This window comes from Grampus griseus (assembly GCF_964374135.1).
Source record: "Grampus griseus genome assembly, chromosome: 2".
Classification (NCBI taxonomy): Eukaryota; Metazoa; Chordata; class Mammalia; order Artiodactyla; family Delphinidae; genus Grampus; species Grampus griseus.
Window position 1 is genome coordinate 100,786,922 of NC_139018.1, and position 26,009 is coordinate 100,812,930.

At 33.7% G+C, this 26,009-nt stretch overlaps 1 protein-coding gene across 11 annotated transcripts in view; it reads left to right on the top strand.

Moving 5' to 3' along the window:
• TCF12 (transcription factor 12) overlaps window positions 1–26,009 on the top strand; it is a 381,119-nt gene that overhangs the window by 317,254 nt on the left and 37,856 nt on the right. For 8 of the 11 annotated variants that reach the window (XM_082648173.1, XM_082648177.1, XM_082648178.1 and 5 more), the window contains 5 exons: window positions 14,165–14,270; window positions 15,303–15,442; window positions 15,722–15,866; window positions 16,528–16,592; window positions 24,620–24,698. In XM_082648173.1, the coding sequence (XP_082504299.1) occupies window positions 14,165–14,270; window positions 15,303–15,442; window positions 15,722–15,866; window positions 16,528–16,592; window positions 24,620–24,698 (535 nt within the window). Of the gene's footprint in view, window positions 1–3,051; window positions 3,316–14,164; window positions 14,271–15,302; window positions 15,443–15,721; window positions 15,867–16,527; window positions 16,593–24,619; window positions 24,699–26,009 lie in introns of those variants that run through there. The other 3 variants (XM_082648182.1, XM_082648174.1, XM_082648183.1) reach the window with 3 other exon arrangements.

Sequence of the window (26,009 nt, forward strand, 5' to 3'; positions counted from 1 at the left end):
TTTAGATTGTTGGACTAGGTAGCATGAATATTGAGTCAGATCACATAATCTTAGAATAACACATAAGTGATTACGTAGAATTGCGGGTGGAAACAATTCAGGATAAAAAGTGCATGACAGTTCAGAGCTCCTGTGCAGGCTGCACGTCTGTCTGAAATCAGGTTTAAAAAGTGGCCCTGTCTCCAGCTGACTCGTTTTGTCAGACTGAGTCATAGGATTAACCCTTGACATGTTCCTTCAAAAAAAAGAGGCAAAGATTAAACAACTGCATTGACTAGAGCAGCACTTGATCCATCTATATGCATTTTTTTCCTGTAATATGATTCTGCTTAAGAAAAAAAATTGTGCTGCAGCTGTTACATAGATTAAATTAGATTTTTTTAAAAAAATATTTTTGAGGAAGAGAAAAAGGACTTTATCATAGAAGATAATTTGTAACTGTTAAAAATATGTCTACATCAACCAGTTTTACTTTCTTTTGGGTAAGGCAGACTTCAAAAAGATGTTATTTTGGAGTAGCAAACTTGAGGGACATTACCATAGCATACGAGTAAAATACGGGACTATTTTATTTAAATTACCACCAGTTTTCTTGATGATTTGCTGTTTTTGAGGAATAAATTTAATGCCATATGTATGTAAATGCCCACACCCCCCCTCACCTCTTCTCTCTTCCCTCACGTTTCTACATCCGCCCTCAGTATAGGCAGTAGTGTATACCAAGTGATTGTGTTGGGTACATGGTGGGGGGGGCTCCATCTTACATTTAAGCACATGTATGGATTTTGTATCTGTGTTTCTGAGAGGAGGAATGAAAAGTAGAAGCAAAAGCTTTTAATTAATTACTCAGCTCTGCTTAGAAACTATTATGTTTCAAAGTTCAGGTTTCAGGTTTAATAGCAAGTCTTATCCAGTTCCTTAATAAACTGCTTTAGAACAGTAAAAGAGTATTATGCTGTCTGGTTTTACTCTGAACTTTTTAAACTTGGATATTTGTTTATTACTTTCAGAATACCATATAGTTGCCTCTAAAATAAAGAACTGTTAATGAAATACTCAAATTTTCATTGTGCTTTAATAGCCAAGATTGCATAGTTGGATTTACATTATGCTGTTTGTTTTAACAAACATCATAGTACTCTCTCTTTTCTGGCAAGCCCCAAAGAAACAAGCCTAACTACTGTAGGTGGATTTTTTAAAATCAATATATAAAAGTTTTCTCAGGTTGAAGCTGAGCTTCCTACTGATTGTAGGAAGAAAATGTTGAAGTGCTTTGTGGCTGCCCTTTTCCCCCAGTCCCCTAAATTTCTATTTTAAAAGTAAGTTTTTGGGGGTTTTTTTATTCATTAAGGAAAAAAGGAAACTTTATTTTGGATGGTTGATTTTCCTTTTTTTTTTTTTTAAGCTGTTCTGTCAGAGAGAGACTATGTCTATAAAAGACTAAAATTTACTTGAATGGTTTTAAGGCATGGCATTGTTAATTGTAAGTCAACGCTTTTTACACAGTTCTCTAAGGATTGAAATGGGTCTTTGTGGTCTCTCAGGAGGGAGGAAGTTACAAGCCACTCTGCAGACTGGCATTTTAATGGTCTGCTGTACAGTGATGTTCTTTTGCAGCTGCTGCTTAGCCTTTTCTATATCTGGAGAGTGTGGGGAGGTTTTATTGTTATTCCAACACCATAAGCTTTTAAAACATTATGAACTTAGCTGGCCTTATTGTCTTATTTGATTTTATTGTTATATTTTAATCAATATTTTTCATAAAAATGGTGGGTTTGGGGGTCCCTTATAGAATATTCCTAGAATATTCCCTTAGAGCAGTTCTGCTTCATGAAAGGTGCCTTTAAAAAAGTGATGTGTCCCTTTTTTGCAGCTTGTGAGCTGTCCTCTGATTAACAGTTTTGTGAGAACCTGCAAGGCACAGGGAGAAGAGATAGTACAAAGAGGTTTTCATGGGGGGAAATGAGAGGAAAGAAAAGTTGCTATTCTGTTTTTCTGGGTTAGAATCCACACCAAAAGACAAATTGAAATTTTTTAAAATAATGAAATATGTTTGTGTGTGAGAAACAAAGTATTGGCAAAACAACGTCTAAGACCTTTTGACTTCTAAGTATAATGAATTTTTTAAATCTATGAGATGTTTATTCCCACACTGATTAGTTTTCCTTTTTGAGAAATTTGAACATTAACATAAAAATATGAATATATTAAGTGTTAGTTAAGAACTATAATGAACTTGGAGGAAAGACTTCCAAGAAATCTTTTTTAGTTTATTAGCTACAGTGCACATTTTGTCTATACATACCAGCCTTTCATATTTTTATGTAAGGGAAAACAAAACCTTGTTTGTTTTTTCTTTTTAATTATTGAATTGCTTAGTACATATTCTAGGAAAGTGCAGTCCATTATAAACTTTTAATTGGTGTTATGAGTGAGGAATTTAAGGAGCTTTATAATTGAAAACCTATATTAAATATTATGTTTTAAAAACATCATTTATTTTCAAGATAATTTTTTGAATTGTTGGAATGAGCTTTTTCATGAAATGTGTTCCTTTCAAATTTCTTTCCATACCGTTTTTATAACATAAAAAATCATGGTTTGTTCTAGCTAGTTTAGAGGTACTTACATGACAGGTCCGCTTTCTCCAGGAAGTGACTTTGTACAAGGCTTAACTGTTTAGATCCTTCTTGTTACACATGATTCAGTGTTTCCAATTCCTGATTGCTTGATCATGTGTTTATCATCGTTAGAAGCAACTGTAGGCCATGCCAGATGGTAATGTTGCTAGAGGTGTAGCAAGCTAGGTTTCCCTGCTACAAGTGCTCTAATTTAAACTAAAAATAGGTTAGCAGATCTGTCAGTTTGTCTTTCTTTGTAAGAGACATATATACTATATATATGACAATATTAATAATTCCTTGGGCTATTTATCTCCAAGACACTGTATCACTTTTTATTATTTAGCACTTGTGACTTGTATTTTTTTAAAATTCCAGAATTTGTCTTATTGGTATCCTCCACCAGTGTGAGGACTTGATAGAGATTGAAAGAGGTTACTTACAGCACAAACCCTCCCTCTCTGCTCCGTGAGTTGGTTCAGTCCTATTTTGCATAAGTTCCTTTTGAGTAGATCATGTGTGGATGCATAGTGCTGAAGACTTAACTCTGTTTGGCTGTGTGGATGTATGTCTTGGAGAGAAGCTGAGTGCATTAGCTGCAAACAGTAACATTTTCAAAATCAACATGTATTGTGCTTATCCTGTCCCTGGAATGGGCAGCAATTCTTTGATGTATTACTACAATGGAAAAACGGTAAGTCTTTTTCTTTGTTCAGATAGCTTCTAACTGGTTTAAGGGAAAGGAGGGTAGATTAATTACTTTTTACTAAAACCTGTGAGGTTTTGTTTTATCATATTCTGTAATACGTTAAGATTGTATGTTTCTTTGTAAGTATGGTTAGCAAAGTTGTCTTTGACACGGTTACTCAATAGTTTTTGGCTTTTATTTTTAAAATAATATAGAAAATAAACTTGAATTTGTGGGATATTTTTTTAATGCCTGATGTCTTTACTAGTAATGAGCTTGAAAGTACATTAGTTTTAATGTTTTCTTATATTGTAAACATATAATCTACATGTAAAATACATATATAACAGGGAGAGAGAAACAGGGAAGATTACTTGATGCTTTGTAGATAGAAGGGAAAGATGAAAGTCATCTTAGATATTCATAAAAATAACAAGTATGAAGCTCTGGGAATGATTAGGGAAGCAGTCAGCTAGTGAGGGCCGTATTTCCTGTTTGGAGTTTCAGGTCCGGAGCCTGACTTTACTCAGATACCATCTGTTTCCAATCAAACTAGAATTTTGACCCTGTACAGATTCATAAAATAAATCACTATTTTTCAAAGAGTGCATTTATACATTTTCCAAAGAATGTATTTCTGGTCGATTTATAGCACATGGTTAGATGTTTTAAAATAATACCTTTCTGTGTTGCTAAGTAAAACTTCTCTGTTTTTTAAATTAATTACTCTGTATTAATTACTTAGTATGTTTCTACAAAAATATCTTTAAGTCAGAGGATTTTGTGTATTCTAAAAAGAAGGTGAACTTCTGGAATATTCAATAGGACTTGTCTTTATAAGATAGTTGATAAACATAAAAATGTTATACTAGTGAATAGCAATCTTGGGTTTATGTCAGGAATACAGTATTTTCCTCCTCAATTTTTCCAAAACAATGTATTAGCTCAGGTGTTTTATTAAATACATAAATGACTTTAGCAATTTTTTTTGGTCAGGAGTAGAGGCATTTTTAATGTTAATGTTTGAAGTTATAAAAAAAATTAATCACATTTTCCTAAAATAGGTATAGAGTCAGTTATGTTGGTCCCTTCCCTTTTTATCACTTGAAAATGTTTTAAAGTAGCATATGACTTTAACCAGTGTACGTGAGAACTAATGAAAGCACTTTTTCGTTCTCTGACTGCTTTGGTAAGGCCTCTTTGGACTTCGTTAGCATTTGGTTCTTAACTTTTCAGTAAGCTTTCTTACTAGATGACAATCAAGCCAAAATATCCTTAAACTCATTAAAAAGTATGTGTTCACACTAGCCATATAAACAGAGCTTTGGAGAATGTGAGAGGTAGGTTTAGATGGGTGGTATAAGTGAAATAACTTGATCTCTATGTAATTTCCTTGGCAACTGTCTTTCAAATGTGAAAATTTTTTCTTTTATGTCCTATTCTAAGTGAAATAGTCTGTTTGAAAATGGTGTGTGTGCAAGTTTAGTAAAATTAATCATACAGGACCCCTGAAGCAGAGAGACTATAACTCAGATTGAGTTTAGATTTTATTCTTTCAAGAGCACAGATCACTCTATTACAGCATTTCTCTTTGTTCTACATTTAGGGGTGGAGGGGTGGGGAACAGCTTTGATCGTATTAAGTATTTCCAGGCTTACGGTAGATGACATGGCTGGTATGTTAGAAAAGTGTAGCCTGAAAGTTGATAGCCTGTGCTTGATATAGGTCAAAGGTGACTTTTATGTTCTTGAAAAATGCGTAAAGGATGATATATTTTCTTAGTCCTCTGTATCATAAGCGCTTAGTCTTATATGTGTTTTACTTTTACCACATCTAGTTTATTATTGTTCTAACTCTTCAATAAGAAAATCGTATAGTATGTAATTATATTATCCAAAGACTATGGTAAATACTTCATCTTTGTATATATTGGGAAATGTCTGCCCATCAATGCTTTATAGTAAAAAGTAGCACTTTAACGTTGCCAGAGTCTAAGTGAAATGTATTTCCTCACTTGAGTTATAGAATTTTTGTATAATTCTCATAATGAACCAGTTAAATTTAAGCTCACTCTTTAACTCCATTTTATCAATTTATCTTAAGATGATAGGACAGATTTATATTTTGAATATTAATATTTTGATTTCATTTTTAAGATCCTTTTACGGGTATTATGAAAGAGTGAGAAATCCTGAGTGATACTGGCCTTAAAGAAAATGCTTTCCTTTTTTTTTTCCGGTTTTTATTTTTAAATTTTCAAGTTGATTTCCATATATTTAAGGATGCTTGGGGTAATTTAATAAATAGACTGAACAGACTCTAGGAAAAAAGAGATTAATAAGAGAAGAGCCTTTTCATATTTTGTTATTTAAGATTATGTGGCCGTATTGTACTGTTGGAAATATAAGAGGCTTGGGCATCTATGTGCAGAAAAGAAAAGGCAAAAAGGCAAAAATGTTAACCCTGTTTTCCCCACTATCAGAAAAGAGAAGGGGTTAATGCTTTATATCACATGTAGCTTTTGTGTAGCTGTATTATGTGCCATGTTATAAGATATTAATATGTGTTTATGATAAATAGGGGACTTAAAATCACTTTGAATATTATCTATTTTTTTGAACTTTGAAAAATAGCAAGGAATAATGGATTTCTGAGATTCCTTACTTATAAAGAACTTGGCCTGCACTCAGTTTTCTCATTGATATGACTCAATTGTGTCCTTTATGCCGAAAGGTAGAAAGTCTTAGAGGTAAAGGAAGGAAAGTTTTGGGAGGAGAGGATTCCTGTTCTCTTCACCTATCTCATCAGCCTCCATTTTCTAGGCCTTGAACTGAAGATGCTATAAAGTGTTCCAGGTATAAAAATTGCAGCAAGTACAGGCATGATGCTCTTTTCATTATTTCAGGGGATTATTTTATTATTAGAGACAACACAGAAATCCAAGTTTTAAAACTCAAGCTTAGAAACACATTTTGAATATTCACCTTCTTTGTATGGAATCTGGGAAAGAAGAGACAGGAACTAACATGATCATAAGGGCTACTCTGTGTCAGGAACTACGCTGGGGACTTTATGTTTACCTCATTTAATTCTCATAACCACTCTGTCATTTAGCTGTTACTAGCCTCCTTTTATAAGTAAGGAAAAATTGGTGCTGGGAAGTTAGGTAACTTGTTTAAGCCCCACCCTGCTAGTTAAATATTGAGGCCAGAACTGAACCCAGGTCTGTCTCCTAAGAGCAGGTTTTCTCTTTTCTATCATCCAAGGACAAGTAAACTAGTCTCCATAGCAGAGGGCCAGATTTCACTTATCCTTACTACTGGTTGTATCAAAGTACTCCGTTGGAAAGAAAATGTCACTGAGAAAAACACTAGGCCATTCTTACAAATAAATATGTTTTGCATGTATGATCAGACTTACAATTTTATGAATACTAATTGATATGGTCAGTCAAGCAGCTTTTTACTAGTTTCTATTTAAGATGAAGAACTTAAAACTATCCTAGATATGTTTTTAAATGCAGGAAATTAGAAGGCCTCTTCTAATAGAACTCGTAGTAGTGAAAATTGGTATAGCCATGGTTTTGGCACCTGCCTCCCCACATAATTTGTATTATCATAAGAATTAGAGCAGCAAGTAGCTAAAATTGCGTTGTAAATACTTCTAAGATTTATTTTTCAGATAAACATTTTCAGTTAATAAAAGCACAGAAACCAATATGAGAGTATATAGAGCTACATTTCTGTTCCGTTGGGGATTTACTGCTAATTAACATGAGAGAGGAAAGTATATAATTAATTAACTCGAATTTCCAGGCTGGCTATGGGCCCAGTAGGGTTAAATCTAACATTTGTATGATGAGGAAAACATGAAGTCATTTAAGCATTCTCTGAAGTTAGAATGCTAAAGACATTGGATGACAAGGAGTTTAGCTTAAATCTGCTTTGATTTTTTTCCCTTTATCAAAAATGTATGAGACGATATTCTAGATATGAATCCAAGAAGGTCTTTTTTTCTTGATTCAAGTGAACACAAATACCAGGAAGTTAAGCCTCTGCCAGGAGAATATGTTGTCACGGGTCAGGTTTATTAATCTTTTAGAAGGAAATTTATGTTCCTTTCCACTAGCTCATGAACATATTGAAGAAAGGGATCAGGTGCTGTATTGTTGGGTCTAAATATTTTTAAAATGTAGATAGCGAAGAAGTGACACTCATTGATTTGTTCAGTACATTATCCTAGCATACAAGTTTCAAACCCAGTCCCTTAAAAATTCCATGGTTTATCTCTCAGGAAAAAAATTTGTGCTTATTATAAAAATGATACTGGTTACAATAAAGAACTGATAAAATACGCCCAGTGATGTTAAGATTAATTAAAATGTGTTTGACTTACCTAAGAAGAAATTCTCACACATGAAAACCACTATTACTCAACTATACTTTTTAGACAGCAGCAGTAGTAATTGATTTTAAGCTGCTTTGTACTGAAAGCTAGAATTCTTTTTCTTATCGTTGTTAGAAAGGAAATTTTACATTATTTCACCCCAAATCGCTCTCCGGAAATTCTTGGGAAAAGATATTGGTCCTTTTATTTATGAGTGTTGAAAATATGAACATATATATATGCCTTTTACAGAAATTTCAGTTGTGTTTTTATCAGGCTAACTAATTAGATGAAAAGAATCTTTCATGGATAGCTTGTGTGTCCCTTAGTTAGTCCTACTTCAGACATTTTGCTTTATGATGCCTTTTGGTTTCAGTTCTTACAGTATTTAGTACTGGAACTATATAAATATTCCTCCCCCCCCATAGGCTTGGAATTACCATAAAAACTTGAGTAGTAGGTTGGACTTTACGGCAAAATTTACTACATTTATGTAATATTAAAATACTGAAAACATTGAGATATTTATCAAATCTGTCATTTGTTTAAATATTCTTGGATATTAGGAGATTCTTAAATTAGACTGCTATTTCATGTACTTAAATTTTTAAATGTCTTTTTCTTTTGGGTTGTGCTGGTTTTAATTTTGATTAAAGAAAGAACCAGGAAAGTGGGAAGCCCTGAATTTCAGAAACTTTAATATTTTGACATTTATGTTAAAGATATGCTTTTTCTCTAAGTTTATGCATAAGGTCAGTATGCATAGAAAACAGTGGATCCAAAATGATCAGAAAAATCAATAGGGAATAGTTTTTAGGAAATTTCTTTAACCTTTAGTTAAATTTAAATTTAACTAAATTTAAATTTAGTTAAATTTCTTAATCTAAAATTTCTTTAACTTTTACTTACTTAGCACTCTTATCTCAATGAGTCCAATTATTTAAAGCAGAAATTTTACTTACTCTTTTTTAAGCAGCCTCTTTTTAGTAAATTCAGGTCCCACAAAATGCAGCGGTAGAAGGAAACTGTTTATGTATATTATTGTGTATGAAACTTGCATAGGTTGACCAGCAGTAACTAAAAAATTCTTATAATAATTACCTAGTTTTTCTTTCTTAGTTTTTGAGTGTTGACCCTTAAATGTGCCTACTTTTAAAATCAGTGGCCCAGAGGTTTAATTAGATTTTAAAGCTAGAATTTGAGTTGGGTTGGGGTTTTCTTTTTTTCCAGTGACCTGAACTGTTTTGTTTGTTTGTTAGTTGTCAGGTTTTAGATACTCAGCTAAATCTTGAAAAATTTTTATTGCTTAATACAAAATATAGTTACATAAAATGAGATAAATTAAGTGTATGCTCCTGAATATAGTATCACATTTTTATTTTAAAATTATGATGGTAGGGTAAATTAGCCAAATGATTTTGTTTTGCTTTATTATTTTGGTAAGTTGATAAAGATTATGCTGGAGATGATTTATGCTATTAGCATAAACTTTTCACACATTGGAGGTTTAATGTTAGCATTAAAGTGTTTAATGGTATTTAACATATTGGAACTTAAAGAGAACTGCTAGTCAAACCATCTTGACAAAAGCTCTAATAGAAGCCTAAACATAATGAAATATCGGTAATAATTTCTGTGTTAGAGCATGTTCAGAAAAATTTATAAGCTTCTCCGTCTTTCTTCTTTCCAAATTAGATAAAGGTGTTCCCAAAATGTTTAAGAGTTTTGGTTTTCGTTTCATAGCCTTTGGAGTTTATGAGACTCCTAGAATATTTCTTTCAAAATAATTTATCTAATTTTAAACTCGTGGGTAAGGAAGAGTGATTTCATCCTGTATTGTTCAATATAGTAACCTGTAGCCACAAATGACTATTTAAATTAATTAAATTAAAATTAAAAATTCAGTTTCTCACTTGTACTGTCCACATCTCAAGTGTTCAGTAGTCACATGTAACGAGTATCTCCTGTATTGTACAGACAAAGGTACATTACTGTCTTTTCAGATACAGAACATTTCCATTATTACAGAAACCTATTGGACAGTGCCCGTCTAAAGCATTCCTCTCATTTTCTGTGGAAGTGTATCTTAATTAAGATATCTAGCGAGCTATTGTCACATACTAAAGAAATTTCCCAATTCATTTCCTCATCATTTAGAACATTTAAAGATATCAGGTACCACACAGGCTTTGGATCTATTTTTAAAAGCATAGGGAATGGCATCATCTTTTAATTCATCACTAGATGTGACAAGATAAAAAGAAAAAAATATCTTTTTAGCAGAAGCTTCTACTTTTTTTCATCTTTGCTGAACAACTGTCAGAAAATCATGCCTTTCTGCCTTGCAGAGATGTTTCCAATATTAATTACAGGAAGGATGCACTGAAATCAAGAGCACAGTGCACACCTCCAGCCTCTAAAGCTAAACAGAGTGGACTGCCCTGAATTGGGGTGATCCATATGACTAAACTGAATCACCCAAGCAGGAAAAAAAGGAATGTTTTTGCTAACTTGACTCCAATTGGTTTTATGAGCTAAAACATTCCAAGGATAATTGTGTAATCACTGTATAGAGTAATGTAAATATTCATCCCTGAAGTACTCTGTCACTCTTAAAAAGTAAGTTTGGGTTGATGGGATGAGGACAGTAGAGATATTACTGTGAATTTATTCTTTTCAAACATACTTAACAATGAAAGGAGAGGTATCTGTTAGATTTTCAGTTATATTCGTTTAAGTTGAGGTAAATGTTATGGTTCTGTTCACCCAACACTCAAAATTTCTCTCTTTTCCATTCCTGGAGGAGAAAAATTAAGTACTTGAGAAAGAAGGACATTCCCACATGATACCTACTTTGAACCTGACATTCTGAAATGGAGGCTAGAATTCTAAAGAAAATTTCTAATTACCACATTTCAATAGAACATCTTAAATTACTTAATTGTACTTTTTCTGTTTCTTTTTAAAATAGTGTGACTCCTGGTAGATTTTAATCACCTTAAGCACACATATTCCTTTCTCTTAATTTTGTTTGTTGTGATACAAAATCATATTTAAGATTTAAATGTGTGATTAGATCATTAACTAGGAAAAAACTGGCATCTATGTGCAGGTGATCAGATGACATAAGCAGTCTGGTTTTAATTTGTGGCCAGTACTGATTGTAACTAAAAGAGACTTGCTCTTTTTGTGGAATTGGCTGACTATTTTCCTACATCTGGAGTTAATAAAGTCTTTGAGACCACATCAGTTGTGCTTTGCCGCAAGAACTCTTTGATCTGAAAAATCGCAACTGGCACAACTGCTGCTTCATAACATTGCATCTATGTTTTTGCAAGCTATGGTTAAGATACCAAAAGTAAAGTTTTTTGTCGTGTGTTAGAAATGCTGTTAGATGGGCCTCTTTGAGAACCATGGTTTTCAAAACATTTTTATCATGATAAAAACTTTGAACTTATGTTAGTAAATAAATGATAAACTTATAGTTATTTAGAGTTTTTACCATTTTCATTTATAAGATCTATTCTTTAAAAGTCCATTTATCTTTTTCAAAGTCTATTTATAGAGACTAACATTAAAAACAACTTTGCCCTAAAATGAGCCCTGTGTTCTCAATACAGCTTCAAAATTTTTACATACGAGTAGGCAAGCAGGCAAGCCTCTTCTTCGTGTGTTTTATCTTGGTTTTCTTGCTTTCCATGATAGTCATCAATTAACCATTATCTGATCAGCATATTCTCCTTTATTTACAGCGATTTGTAAATCAGTAAAGTCAGCAAAAGTTCTTTTGTAAATCAGCAGAAGTTCTTTGCTTTTATAATTGCATACATTTAAAAATTTTTAAAGTGTAAGTTTATCTTGTATGGAATATAGTGAATTGAATAGAAATAAGGATAAAGAAATATATATTGGGAGATTATATATAAATTTTAACTGACAAATTATGTAGATTTTTTGTGTGAAATGACACATCAAAACTGGAGTTTTTCATAAGTATCATTGGGAGGTTTACATACTGTTTCAATCTAAAAGCTAGATAGAATTAGAGAACTTTATATTGTATACTTTCAGATCAGTGATGGTATACATAGTAAATAAGCATTTGTGACAAAAACATGTTCTAATGCTGTCTTCTAAATTTTATTCTCATTTGTATTTTCTTTCTACATCTCGTTTTTGTTGTTTGTGGTTTCAGCATAGTTTGGGAAAAATCTGTATATTATAAAGGGGACAGAGGACATCTAGCTAAAGCTAAATTTTGATGCTGAAACTTGATTAAAAGAAAAAAGTACAAAATTCCTTTCCTGAAAACTTTTCCTGCCTATCAGCCTATCTAATACATTGCAAACACATTTGTGTATATCCAGTTCTTTCATTCTAACTCTGTCTTTATGTCATAGCACCGAACTAGAAAAATATGTTTAATATGTATAATGCATAATCTCCTATCTAGGATCCTTCTGGGTAATTCTTAGGAATATATCTTGTCCCAAACTTTTCAGGTACCACAAGTGTGTGTTTTCTGCTCTAGGATATAAGAAGTAGGAAACTAACCTGAAAGGCAGTCCATTAAAAAGACACACCTGTGCTTATAGTAGCATGGCTAGCAAGAACACTAAAAATTGACTTTTTAACCTTTTATCTAGGGTGAACTGTATATAAGTAGGATGATGTCAGACAAAAACTATAAGAAATAGCAGTTTGAGTACTAAACAGGCACAATATGTAGCAGTGTAACTGCTCTTAATAAGAATTAGAAAGATATTATTAGCTAATACGTAGTGAGTGGTTACCATGCTAAACATTTTCAAGCCTTCTGTGCGCCTTAGCCATCTTGAGGGATCCAGGTTGTTTTTGTGGGTTTTGTTTGTTTTTTTGTTTGTTTTGGGGGGAGGTTGTTTTGTTTTGTTTTGGCCGAACGGCTTGTGGGATCTTAGTTCCCCAACCAGGGATCAAACCTGTTTCTTCATCATTAAGAGGGCAGAGTCCTAACCATTGGACCGCCAGGGAATTCCCTAAACATTTTGTATGTATTATTTCATCTAATCTTCCCATCAACCCCTGCCCCCCCATGCAGGTAATGTTAGCACCATCTTACAAATGAGGAAATTGAGCCTCAGAAGGTTAGGTAATTTGCCAGGAATCTTTACAGTTAGTTAATGCCTCAGAGAAAGAATAAATGACAGTTTATGTAAATAAAAAATTGGCTCCCATTTTAATCTGTGTGTGCTTCCTCCACTTTTTTATTAGTGCATAGGAATGTATACTTGATAAAAATATCAAACTGTGTGGAAAGGCATAAAGCAAACGTCTTCCTCCCCAGTTATAAGTCCAGAGGTGTAACCATTAAGTTTCTTACGTGTAATTCCAGAAATCTTCTGTGCTTATGCAAAAAATATGTGGATGCTTTTTTTTACGCATCCTCCCATAATTTTATTGAGCTAGTTACTTTTTTCCACGTTAAGTGAACACTTTGAATTTTTATTTTGGATTAAAATTTAATAGTTGTACCCTTATCAGACTAAACAAAAGAAATACGTTTCATACACTGCTCACAGTAGGACACCTTTCCATTCTTCCTGACTCCTGGTTTACTTTTACTTTAACAGACCATGTATCACCTTAAGTGTTACTTACTTGTCTTCCTTCTTGGTTTCAGTAGTCATCATGAGAATGGTTTGATCATGTTTTGATTATTACAGTTATTTGGATGCCCATTTAGTTTTCCAGAGAAATGACAGAGTTGGCCATTTGCCAATTCAAAATGTTCATACTTTGTTTATCTGAAGCAAAGGTTTACCACAGGAAATTAATACTGCTCTGACAGATTAAATGAGCCTTTCCTGAAAGCTGTGCCAGACTTGAAAATTTACTTGAAATTAAAGAATTAAAACCCCTGAGCAGAACTTGGTTTAATTTTGCCAACCCTACTAAGTTAAGGAAGTTTCTGAACAATTGTGTTGTGCCTTTCACAGTTAACTTTTAATAGTCATAAAGAATAGTAACATTTAGTCTAACTCATTTTGATTTTGATAAATCTTGTAACAGTGAAAAGAATGGATTTTATGAACAAATTCATAAAATAAAACAAATTTTATTTCATGCTGTATTCAAAAGACATTAGTTTCCACTATCACATTTTGAATCGTGAGCCTATATGGATTTGTGTTTTGTAAGCAAAGTCAACATTTGTGACTTTATTCAACCACCTGATGTAATTGTCACACAAAGATGCATTACAGGGATATTTAGAATAGTTTTTTCTCTAGTAATCAGCTAAAAACAAACAGGTAGATAATATCCAAGTTAGACGTTATTTATGAGGATTTAGGCCGTTTGTTTGGATTTGTGGTAGGCCTTTTTAGATATTGGATAGGCCTTTTTAGGCCCTTCAGGAAATGTAACACATTTTACATAAGTGGTATGACAGTCATTTACATTTTAATTAAATTTCCTGTTTAATTTTAAGGTATATGCACCATCCCCAAATTCAGATGACTTCAACCGTGAATCTCCTAGTTATCCATCTCCCAAGCCACCAACCAGTATGTTTGCTAGCACTTTCTTTATGCAAGGTAAGTACTGCCAAATAGTTGTCAAGTACTACAACAGTTATCTCTTGTATATTAGCTAATATTTTAAAGTTGTGAGGAAAGAGAATATCTGTATAGAAGTTCAGACATTTTTTATCTAGATATGTTTGGCTGAAGCAAATTAAAATTTAGTTTTAAAGTTTCCTATTGCTAATTATTGCTGACTGCAATGTAGTTGGATTACTCAGCGAAGCATCGGAGTGCCCATCTAATATTGATTGAATTTATAAAGGACTTCAGTTGAGAAAAGTGAGTAAAGCTGCTCTTTCTCATTTTAGGATTTAAATATATAAAAGCTATTAACAATTTTAGTTTCTTGTTTAAATTACAGATTCATATCACCCCTAGAATTATCAGTGCAAATAAAAAATGAATATCATAGAACAGAATAAGACTTTAAGAGAGAAAAAGTGTTGCACTTCCTTTCATTCTTGTTAGCAAATCATTTTTATTTGGTCTTCTGTGGTTTTGGACTATGGGAGCAATAAATTACTACATAAATGGTTCCTTGACTTTACATTGGTGAGTGAAGTCATTGCTAACACATTTCTTTTGAAGGCTGACTATAATATAGTCATTATCCATTACTTAGGTTCTCTGTAAGAGAAACTTCTTTATTCTAGTTTGAGAATGTTTGGTATAATATACATTGCTTATAGATTAAGAACTTTTTGTATATGGGTATACCATTTAACCAAAAGTTAAATCCAACCTATCTCCAGATTTGGAATTTTTATTGTCCTCCCTGATATGAATTTAGGTCTTGTGAGGATTTTTATAATGACCTGCCTACTACAGTTTCAATTACTTTTTCTCCCTCTAACTATAAAGCTTTTTTCCTTCATTTAACATAGTAACTATACAGTTTGGAGGGAAGAAAACTAGATGTAAGACTAGGTTGGAAAGGGAAAGAAAAACCTATCTGGAGGGTACCCTTTGAATTTTTATAGCATCATCAAAATAAAAGAAAAAATATTGGCTAAGGAAAATTTTATATTTCTCTTTTTGTCTTAGATGGGACCCACAATTCTTCTGACCTTTGGAGTTCATCAAATGGGATGAGCCAGCCTGGTTTTGGTGGAATTCTGGGGACCTCCACTTCCCACATGTCTCAATCCAGTAGTTATGGCAGCCTTCATTCACATGACCGCTTGGTAGGCTGTAACACATGACTAGGGTGCAGCAACACTTTGTCCTCACTTGTGTTTCTTTTGGATTACAAGTGTAAGATTTGATTCTGCCAAAACTTCTGAATTTTGAAATACTTCTAGGCTTACTTCATGCCTTTTGAAAAAGTAAATGACAAGAGTAGTGCTCTTCAGCTGCTAATTTATGATGTTCTTTTTAACCTGTTATAGTAGTTGCCCAGTTATATGTGCATATTATTCAGAAAATATATTTAATAGATCATGTCTCTTTCCCCCTTTCTTTAGAGTTATCCTCCACACTCAGTTTCACCAACAGACATAAACACAAGTCTTCCACCAATGTCCAGCTTCCACCGTGCCAGTACCAGCAGTTCACCTTATGTTGCTGCCTCACACACCCCTCCCATCAATGGATCAGATAGCATCCTAGGTGAGCTTTTTTAGGTTGGCAAAACTCCCTAAAACTGAATTTGGCGATTTATAGTGAATCTCATATTTTTGAATACATATATATATATTTTTGTTCTTTTCATATTTTTTTTTCCAGCTTTATCGAGATACACCATTGACATATAGTGCTGTATAAGTTTAAGGTGTACAGTGTAATGATTTGACTTAAATACATCATGAAATGATTATCACAATAAGTTTAGTGAGCATTCATTATCTTATATAGACACAAAATTAAAGCAATAGAAAATTTTTTTTTCTTTGTGATAACCCTTGATTACTCTCTTAACTTTCCTAAATGACATACAGCAGTGTTAGTTATATTTATCATGTACATCCCCAGTACTTACTTATAACTGGAAATTTGTACCTTTTGACTCAACGTATTTTTTAGTATTGAGTTTAAAAATGAAAGAAAGGAGGAAAAGAAACTTTCTGATTTTCATTAATGTACAAACTGGTAAGGAACCCACCTTTACTTTAGCTTACTAAATACAACACATGCAGAGTATTTGCAGGTTTATTGTGACAGATGTGCAACAACAATGGAGAACACCATTGAAATAATGGCAGAGTGCTAAAAAAGCATGCCTCCTTGCCTGCTAAACTTCTTAATTTGTTTTCCTCTTTGAAATATTCAGGAACCAGAGGAAATGCTGCTGGAAGCTCACAGACAGGTGATGCACTTGGAAAAGCTTTGGCATCTGTAAGTATTGAATTTACATATTTTGCTGAATGATTTTTACACTGCTGAATGCAGTGGTTAGATTTTGTGGGCAGTATGCGTCATAGTTAAAGGGTGTAGTTATAACAGGACCACTTCATTACTCATTTAGAGCTATTTTCGGTTTGTATTGATTTGTACTGCCCTTAAAATAATTCACAAGAACACTTTCCCACCCTATTCCCACAAGAACTGTCCTTCTACTTTCCATTTAAATATCTGTTTTTGTCTTAATGCAACAGATGTAGGGAAAAGAAAAAGAAATTTGGGCATTTTGAAATCTAAAGCACAGATTACTGAGGTTAATAGTTAAATCTGTTTATTAGTTTTAAACATATACTTTGTGAGTTGCCCATTAAAATAAGTCAAGTGGAACCAAGAAACATAACTCAGTTATTCTTCTGATCCAGAGAAGGAAGTGCTTTTATAAGGATTTTTTTCTAACATGGAAGGTATTTTATATATTTTTTTTAAAGGAAAGAATAAGCATCTGCTGCTGATTCATTTAAGACATAGGAGATGAGAGCCTTTCCAAAAAGGAAAAAAACAGATTCATTGAAGAACCCACGCTAAAATGAGTAAAACTAATTTGAAGGAATCCCATAGTATTTTCCTCAGCAAGTAGTTTACATCACACCAGAATGTTAATGACAAAGCAATGAATTGCTTTAATAAAGGCAGTGATCGGTTTTAATATATATGATCCTTAAAACATTGAAACGAAATCCACTCTTTTGGGAGAACATTTACCGGTAGTCCATAAAGATTCCAAATCTAATTATTTAAGAGGTACTTCTGCTTTGTATTTTCTAAAGTTTCTCCTTAGGCTTTTTCTTCCTTCCTTTTTTCCTCCTGAGTGATATGCCTCTCAGAATTTTTAGAGTTGTCTTACTTATGTCTTACTATGAAGTGCAGTTAACTCTGTCAAACACATTTGCTGCTGTTCATGGGAAAGGCAGACCACTTAATGTGTGAATAGTAGGAAGCAGCTGTTGAAATTTAAAGAGATAAACCTCTTTGTGAATGGTTTCTGTAAATAAATGTTACTCTAGAGCAGTACACGTTTCTTGAGAAATGAAGCCAAGTCAAATTCATCTACCACATAGTGGTGGCTCACACAAAATAGAGCTCAGTAAATGTTTGTTGAATTCAGTCTTGCATCATATGACAAAAATGATGATGATGATAACAAAACCCACAAAAATATCATCTGTAATTTGTATGCTTACTAGGTGCTAGGCACTATACTAAGCATTTACATGCGTCGTTTCATTTAATCCTCAAGAAAGCCCTGTGAGGTTGGCATTATTATTCCCACGTTACAGATGAGGAACTAAGGTTTAAAAGGTTAAGTAACTTTGGCTCAGAAAGATTAAGTAACTTGCCCTAGGGATCACCAGGCTAGGAAAGGTAAAGCCTAGATATTAGATTAGATCTGATCTAACTAGCTTCACTTCCAGAAAGACAGTGGTACAGTGACTGTTATTTTACAAGGTGTTGATGAGGATTAAAGGGAGTGGTCTCACTTATTCTGGACTCACTCCACATGATGTAAACGACCTACTTTGGAAGAAAATTATTCTATAATATTAAATGAGTGCCTCCCAGGTATTTGATTGACTTGCCAGTTCCTTCTGCTGATTCTGTAAGAATCCAGTAGCAGATACTTCACAGGTAGAAAGACAAGTAACATTTGAACTTTCGATACTAAGCAACTTAAAAAAGTATAACCTGCATTTCAGGGGCTTTTTTCTCAAAAGTTTTTGTTTATTTTATTCAAGGAAGACTTCCATAAAGGATCCTTGGCAGATAGGCAGGCAGGAATTTGTGATGTTGTCAGTAGTCCTCCAAGCTCCTTTTCAGTTACCGTTCAAGTCCTTGACTATTCTGCCATATTATGACCAACATACTAGCTAAACCAATTGGCATTTGGAAAAGAAGATCTAAATTCAGTGTGAGTGGAAGCCAGGGGAGAATGTTTAATCTAGTTAGTGGGTGGGCTTTGGTTGTCATGGAAACTCAGCTCTGTCATCCTGTGTTGTTACTAGGCAGGAGCAGCCAGGTCATTCCATAAATCATTTCTGTCATAGCTGATGGTGATGCATTCCATCTGCTCCATCACTGCATGCCATAGTCTGCACACTTCAGATCCCTTCCTTCAATCCATCTCCTGCCCCACTCTGCACCAGACACCTCCCCCAAACACATTCTTTCTCTAACTTCCATTACAAACTCACATTCACTTTAGTGCTCTTAGAATGTCCTGAAAAACAGACAAAAAATTACATTGGGGATAGGAAGGATTAGAAGAGATGAGGAGAAGGAATTTTATGAGGATTACATTTGAGAGTCTGACATGCGTCTCAGAATTTGATGTTAGGTATTACAGATCTTTGGAAATGGTGACCATGAGTATTTGAAATTTTAAGTTCTATAGAATGTGACATTTTAAATACAGCATCTAGGTTTAGATGGAGAAATGCCATGCTATTGTCATTAGAAGTTATTTCTAATAGCTCCCCAAATGTCTGATATATGTCTTAGATGGTCTTTCATGTGTGAAACAGAGGTTACAACCTTTGTTCTTCAGTTTATGTATTAAAAAGCACACAGAATACTGGGTGATTAAACATGTAAGGCCAGATAATACATTCACAAAGGTTCCTTTATTTTAGGTTTAAGCCTGGATAATTGTGGTCTTAATCTCAGGATAGCTAGAAAGAGAATTGTACATGAAAGTATTTACACAAAGTTCCCAAAGCCCTATGGATTATGCATTAGTTTAGATAATAAACTGGGGTAGATAGAGGGAAAGGAGAATCTGGATATTCGTGCCATTTCTGTGTTTCCCTGAACGTCTGCCAGACAATAACCCTTTAAGATTGTGCCCGTGGAGAGTTATATAGAGAAGAAACATCTGGTTTATTTCAGTGCCTAATACCATATCAAAACACTTGGTCTTTAATTTAGAGGAGATCAAACAAGAAGACTGTTGAACTTTGTTGATTATATCAGACTTCTTTGTGATAATTTATGTTTTGATTTCTACCTCAGAGCAAAGGAAAGGGAGAGAGTATGTGTATGTGTGTGTATTGTGTATGTGTATGTGTGTGTATGTTTTAATCTAGATAGTTAAATGGTCAGTAGTCTCTAACAAAAGAAAAGAAAATTCAGGGAAGTTGATGTTTAAAAGTAATTCATGAAATAAGTTTCTTTGTTCCTTAGGCTCAATAACATTAGCATAATAAAGATTAACTGAAATGTGCACTGTAGTGTTTAAAAAATTGGGCTTGCAGTTCCAAGGTTGGGCTTGGGAGCACTCCATTGTTTCTTTTTTGTCTGAAGCCCTTTTCATTAGCTTCTGGCTTATTGGCACCCTGCTGATTGGAATAGACCATGACTGATAGGAGGAGGAGCCTCATTTGTTGCAGTAAAATGAGGCATATTACCGTTTAAGCCTGGCAGAAGGTATTGGGAGTTATTCATCATTGGTCACTTAACAGTATGAGGACCATGGACTGCATGTAGAATGAGTTCTTACTTTGTGTTTAGGCTCTAGATTCTAAATCACTCCCATCCCCATTTTTTAAGTAACTGATTTTTTTTCCTTCTCTTTTTTTTTCTTTGAAACATCTATGTTAGGGGTTCTTTAAGGTCAGAAAGTACAAAAAGTAATGTATTCCTGATTTAGAATGCTCTTTGTCAAATAAAGCCTTATGTTTAGAATTTCTTAAAGTAGCACAACAGTTTCTATAGAATAAGCATAGTTTGTATGTCATTTGGTAATAGAATAAATTTGCAGAAGTGAAGTTTAATGACATGATCTGTGATCTAAAAGGCTGTATTATTCTGCTGTTTTAATGTTGTTGCTCCCTTCCCACATACATGTTCTTTTTATGAAAGTAAAAGGGACAAGAAAAAGTCCTGTAATTTGCCAGGCTATCTGTCAGTTCAGGAAAAGTATTAGTAACAATTCTGTCTGTCATCACTTTAATTTAGGGCAAAATAGAACCAGGGAATGTGATGAGTGAGTGGAGAAAATACCTTTTATTATACAAATGGAGAAGGTGCTTTTGATAAAAACACCAGAAATTATATGTTGATATGCTTTTGGTACTGCTTCTCCTGTTTTCACAGTGATTTTTAGGAGCCCACACCCACTTTATACATGACATCATTTTGCTTAGTCATTGCAAGGTAGTCATTGGAAAATGACTCTAAAGTATAAACTTCCTCTTTGAGATAAGGAAGTTGTCACCAGTCCTTCACGTGCTTAGGGATTATTTCGCTGTAATGGCAGAGTTATCAGGGAAAATAAGGGTTGATAGCCTGCTTATATCCTCAAAAGCCCATACCTGCCTAATGTTGTGGTATGGACAGCTTAGTACATCAACACTAATTCTCAGAAATATTGGAACCTTACCATATTGTTGTTCTCAAAGCTTATACCGTAAAATTGATTTGTAAATGAATTCATCTTTATAATAGTATCTTTTTCTCCCCTGGGTATTACTGTTACTGAACCCCACTGTATAAATGCTGAGATAAACTGCTATTTACTGAATTCTGCTTTTTTATCAAAAAATATTATAGCGAATTTCATGTGCAATTTAATCGCTCAAGTTTTTTTTTTTTTTAATATTCAGCACCTACTTGTGCAAAACAGTGACAATGATGAATTCAGTGTTGAACAGCATAAGGTCCCTGCTTTCAAAGAGCTTACAGTCAAGGAGAGAAGATAGAAAAATGGTAACATAGAGCATAGTGTGAAGTAAAATACCAAAGAGAAGTAACAGGTTACACTAAGAATATAAGGGAAGTGAAAATGAGTGTAAGTGGGGAGGTTACATTTGAGTTGGGCTTTGATGTGTTACAGAATTCCATCAGGGAGAAGTTAAGAAACAAGCCTTTTGCAAGGACAAGCTGTGTTCAGAAAATGAAAAAAATATTTTGTTTGATATAATGCTTTATGTAGGTTATAAGGTAGAAAGATATTTTTGTAACCAGATAATGGAATACGTCAAATGTCATTCTGTTTTATTTAGTAGACAACAGGAAGTGCTATATGGCATTTGTTCAAAACTGGTTGAGGACAATAGCTCAGTCAATTATGTATGGGATGAAAGGAGCGGGGAGTAACTAAAAATATAAAGACTTAAATAGTCCAGCCATAAGTTCTAGTAAAAGTTTAAGGTAGTGTAATGGCAGTGAGAATGATGTATGCCCATCCCATAAACATTATAGAGAATTGTGAGCATTGGTGTCTATGGTGGGAAGAGTGGAGGAACAGGAGAAAGGAGGGGAGAGTGAGAGTGGTTTTGGTGACCAGGAGAATACTGGTGCTAACTGAGATAGAGGAAACAGAACAGTAGAGATGGGAAGGGTGGGAAGCTTGGGGCAGTGATGCAAAGTTTGGGTTTGGACATACTGAGCTTGAGATGAAAGAAAGATATGCTCAGATGGAGAGGTCCAGCAACCAGTAGGAGGATAGAGGTGTCAACTTAGGAGTCATTCACATGGATGTCATAGTTGATACTTTATAAAGAATGGTATTACAAAGAGAGGAAACACAGGTAAATAGAAAAGAAAACTGAGACTGGAGCTCTTGGAAAACCTACATTAAGTGAACTGTATAAGAGAGTAAAAGAGAGAAGGAGCCTGGGTAAAAATTATACATCCAAGGATTTAAAAGGGATACCCAAATGCTAACTTCTTTCAAGGAAGATATCATTCATTCTTTAAGCAAGTATTTATTTACCAGCACTGTTGTAGAATGGAAGCTACTGCAGATGCTGTGTAATTCACATTGGTCTGAATAAGACCAAGTCCTTGCTCTTCTGGAACATGCATTTCATTAGGGAAAAGGGTGAAAGAGACATATGATAAACAAGTAAACAAATTTAGGCAATTAGGGATTAATGTAAGCAGTATGAAGAAAACAAAGCAGGAGGTATGATACACAGGGAATGCTGTTTCTCCAGTGCTTTCATGCGATTAATTCATATGGTCAAGGAAATTGAAAGTCAGCAAGTTAGTCTAGTTTATGATAATCAAAGTTTTGCATGGAAATGGAACTTCTTTCACTCCTCAGCCACCCACCATCAGTGTTATCAACCCTACCCTCCCTTACCAGTATTATAGTCAAGACATATTTCATATGTTAGCATCAGTTGTTCATAAAAGTTATAATTATTTGAATCATAAACATGAGAAATAGTGATTTACAAAAATAAAAGGGTATGTTGAGATATGTTTTTGTTGAAGTTCAGTGACGTTATCTAACTTACTTATGGTTGAAATAAATCACTGTATGTATGCAAGCCATTAGGAACCAAAATGTGACCTTTAGCTAATTTTCACAGGTGTGAAAAGTGACAACTTTTAAAAGGTAACAACTTTGACAACTTTAAGACCAACAACACTGATGTTATAGCATACTACTTCCCTATTACTAAGTCTTCCCATAAAGTTTTTTGAAGTCTTCTTGATAACTGTGCTTTTCTAAAATGACTCTCCAACCTGGGAATTCCCTGGCGGTCCGGTGGTTGGGACTCGGCACTTCCACTGCTGGGGGTCTGGGTTCAGTCCCTGGTCGGAGAAGTATAATCCCGCAAGCTGCCTGGCGTGGCAAAAAAAAATTTTTAATAAAATGAAATGACTTTCCAACCTGAATATACAACTTTTAGATCTGGCTCTTTGGAAAGAGTTGGTGTGTAAAGGGATTTCCAGTTACCATTTAGTAACATCATACAAATTGGTATAGATATACTCATTTGTAGTCAATGCTTACAATTTAATTGGTGCTATCTTCTTTTTTTAAAAAAAAATGAAAGCTGTTAATGTTTGATGATTGTGACCTGTGGAATTTTGTTTTACGTGAGCCTGTCCTAGTATCTGACTTTTTCAACGTATTATACTGTCTGTAAAACCAGTGCTGAGACCCCATATATGCCATAATTTGGGCCTCTTTAAATTTATTAGAGCTCTAAACTTACTCAGAGCAAGATTATTTCTATTGGATGACACTTTGCACCCACAAGTAGTTTTCCTATTTAAAATATTTGACCACAGTTTCTCCAAATAAGTTGATTTGTCTGCCCTGAGTGCTGAGATGTGAAGATGATTTATGATGCCTGTTATAGGAATGGGATTGTCCTAGAGAGGAGTTCCTAGGAACCGTTGGTGCGTGGATTAAAGAGACTTTTTAAATGTTTAATGGTTAATTATGTAAACTTGAATGAATTTCTGTCACTATTTTTTTTAGCAATATGAAATAAATATAAAGTGTTGCAACAAAACCTTTAGCCAAAATACCAAAATTTATGCATCCAGATATGTTACCTCTTAGGAGGTAAAGTCCACAGATTATTTGGGGAACATTTTTTTAAGAACTTTCAGGGTTTTTTCACTTTCTCCAAGGGTGACAAAATATCCTTTGAAAACAAGTTTGATTTTTTTACAACACTCACACAACATTAGGAGCTAAATTTGGCAAAAATGTAGTTACTCAAACAACTTTCTAAAAGAAATAAGGGGTAACTATTTTTAAAAATCACTTTCTTTGACTTTTAAAACTATTTTTAGGACTTTTCTCTTCAAAAGGTAACAGTTTCCTAAGATTATTTTTAATGAATAAAATTTATTTAGATGGTATATTCTAGAAAGATTGCTTATCAGACTTGACTTTATAGTCACTTCTCTTTTATCACTTCTCTTTTTTGTTCTAGCAATTAGAAATTTAAATTACTTTCAACTAGGATAATAAAGAAATAGGTATGATCTATTTATTCCTCTCGTATTAGAATATATATGATACTTTTTAATCCGAGTTTTAAAACTGGGGCTTCTATAGCCTTTATGCAATGGAATAGTTCTAAAATTGATTAAACAGTTTTTCACTCTGAGGCTTAAGGGTGGCAGCTTAGATTATAGAAATAACTCCATGCAAATAGATTTATATTTTTGCTTTTGTCACACTGATATGTGCATATCTTTTGTTTTCTGGTTAGATTTATTCTCCTGACCATACCAGCAGTAGTTTTCCATCAAATCCGTCAACACCAGTTGGATCACCCTCACCTCTCACAGGTAGGCTTTTGTTTTATCTAACTACTTGATAACATGCATAGGGCTACTTGGAAATATTTGAAGTTTATTTTTCAATAAAATATAGTAAAAACTCACACCAAAAAAATCATTTCTATCCTGAGAAAACATGTAAACAGAGCCTTCTCCTGAGTTCATTTTGGAGAATATTGAAGTATTTCCTGTTTGAATTATTTGTTCATATCTTCTCTGATTCTTAAAATAATTTGTGATAATTTCTAAGAACAATTATTATAACAGGATAAAAAATAAGGCTAAGCAATTGGGATGAAGGTAAAATATAGAGAAGGAGATGAATCAAAAATTTTGATAAGCTAACATAGAAAATAAAATAACCTATTTAGAAGTATATATAACTTCTTCCTTATTCTCTGTATTTTCCACGTACCATGTATAAGACTCAAATGAAAAACTCTGCACTAGTTTGTCTTTATTTTTAAGTCCACTGAGTTATTATTTCATATATATATATATATTCTTGGGGATAATGTAGGGTTTTTTTGCTAAAGAAAAGAACTCTTTGTGAATGTGTATGAATATTGTTAGTGGAGTTAAATAAGTGTTCAGATTTGCATTGCTTTTTTCCTGTTTTTCTTTACAGTAGTTTTAACAAGTTCCAGATACTATCCTACACTATAAATTTGTTGAGATACAACTATTATTATTGTAAATAGGAATTTTTTGATTTATTAGGAATAAATCAAATTACAAGAAGATGCTTGGATCTGATCTGTTAAGCTATAAAACTTGGAATGTGTTTCCTGAGCAGTGTTTGGAGAAAAACCATGCTAAAGAAGAAATGTATTAGTTCTAAGGAAAAGACATTAGACAACTGTGTAAAAATTGCCATTTTCCTCCAACGGTTGACCTCAGAAATGATTCTCTATTCCTGATCAAAGTCACTAGTTCAGTCCATGTGGCGTTGTTGTTGTTGCTGTGAAGCCTTTTTGCATTGTTCAGGGTTTCTGAAAATCAAGGCTCTGGTGTATCAGGGCCCTGGCTATCACCTGTGCTCTGTGATTTAGCCTTGTGACTCTGCTAAGAAGCATTCCAGTGTGGAAATGATGAACTGCTGGCAGCTGCTTTCAGCTATTAGTGGGTTCTGCCACTTTCTCAGACACCATGGCTTCAGCTGTCTAGTAAAAGCTGAACAGCTGTTCCCCACATAGACAGGACTATGAAAGACCCATTGACTTAAAGTTGTTGTTTAACAGAGGGATGAAATTACAGGAAGAATGATGTAACTTTAACCATACTCACCCTCTTGGCAGAGTTTTACTAAAATTATCAGTG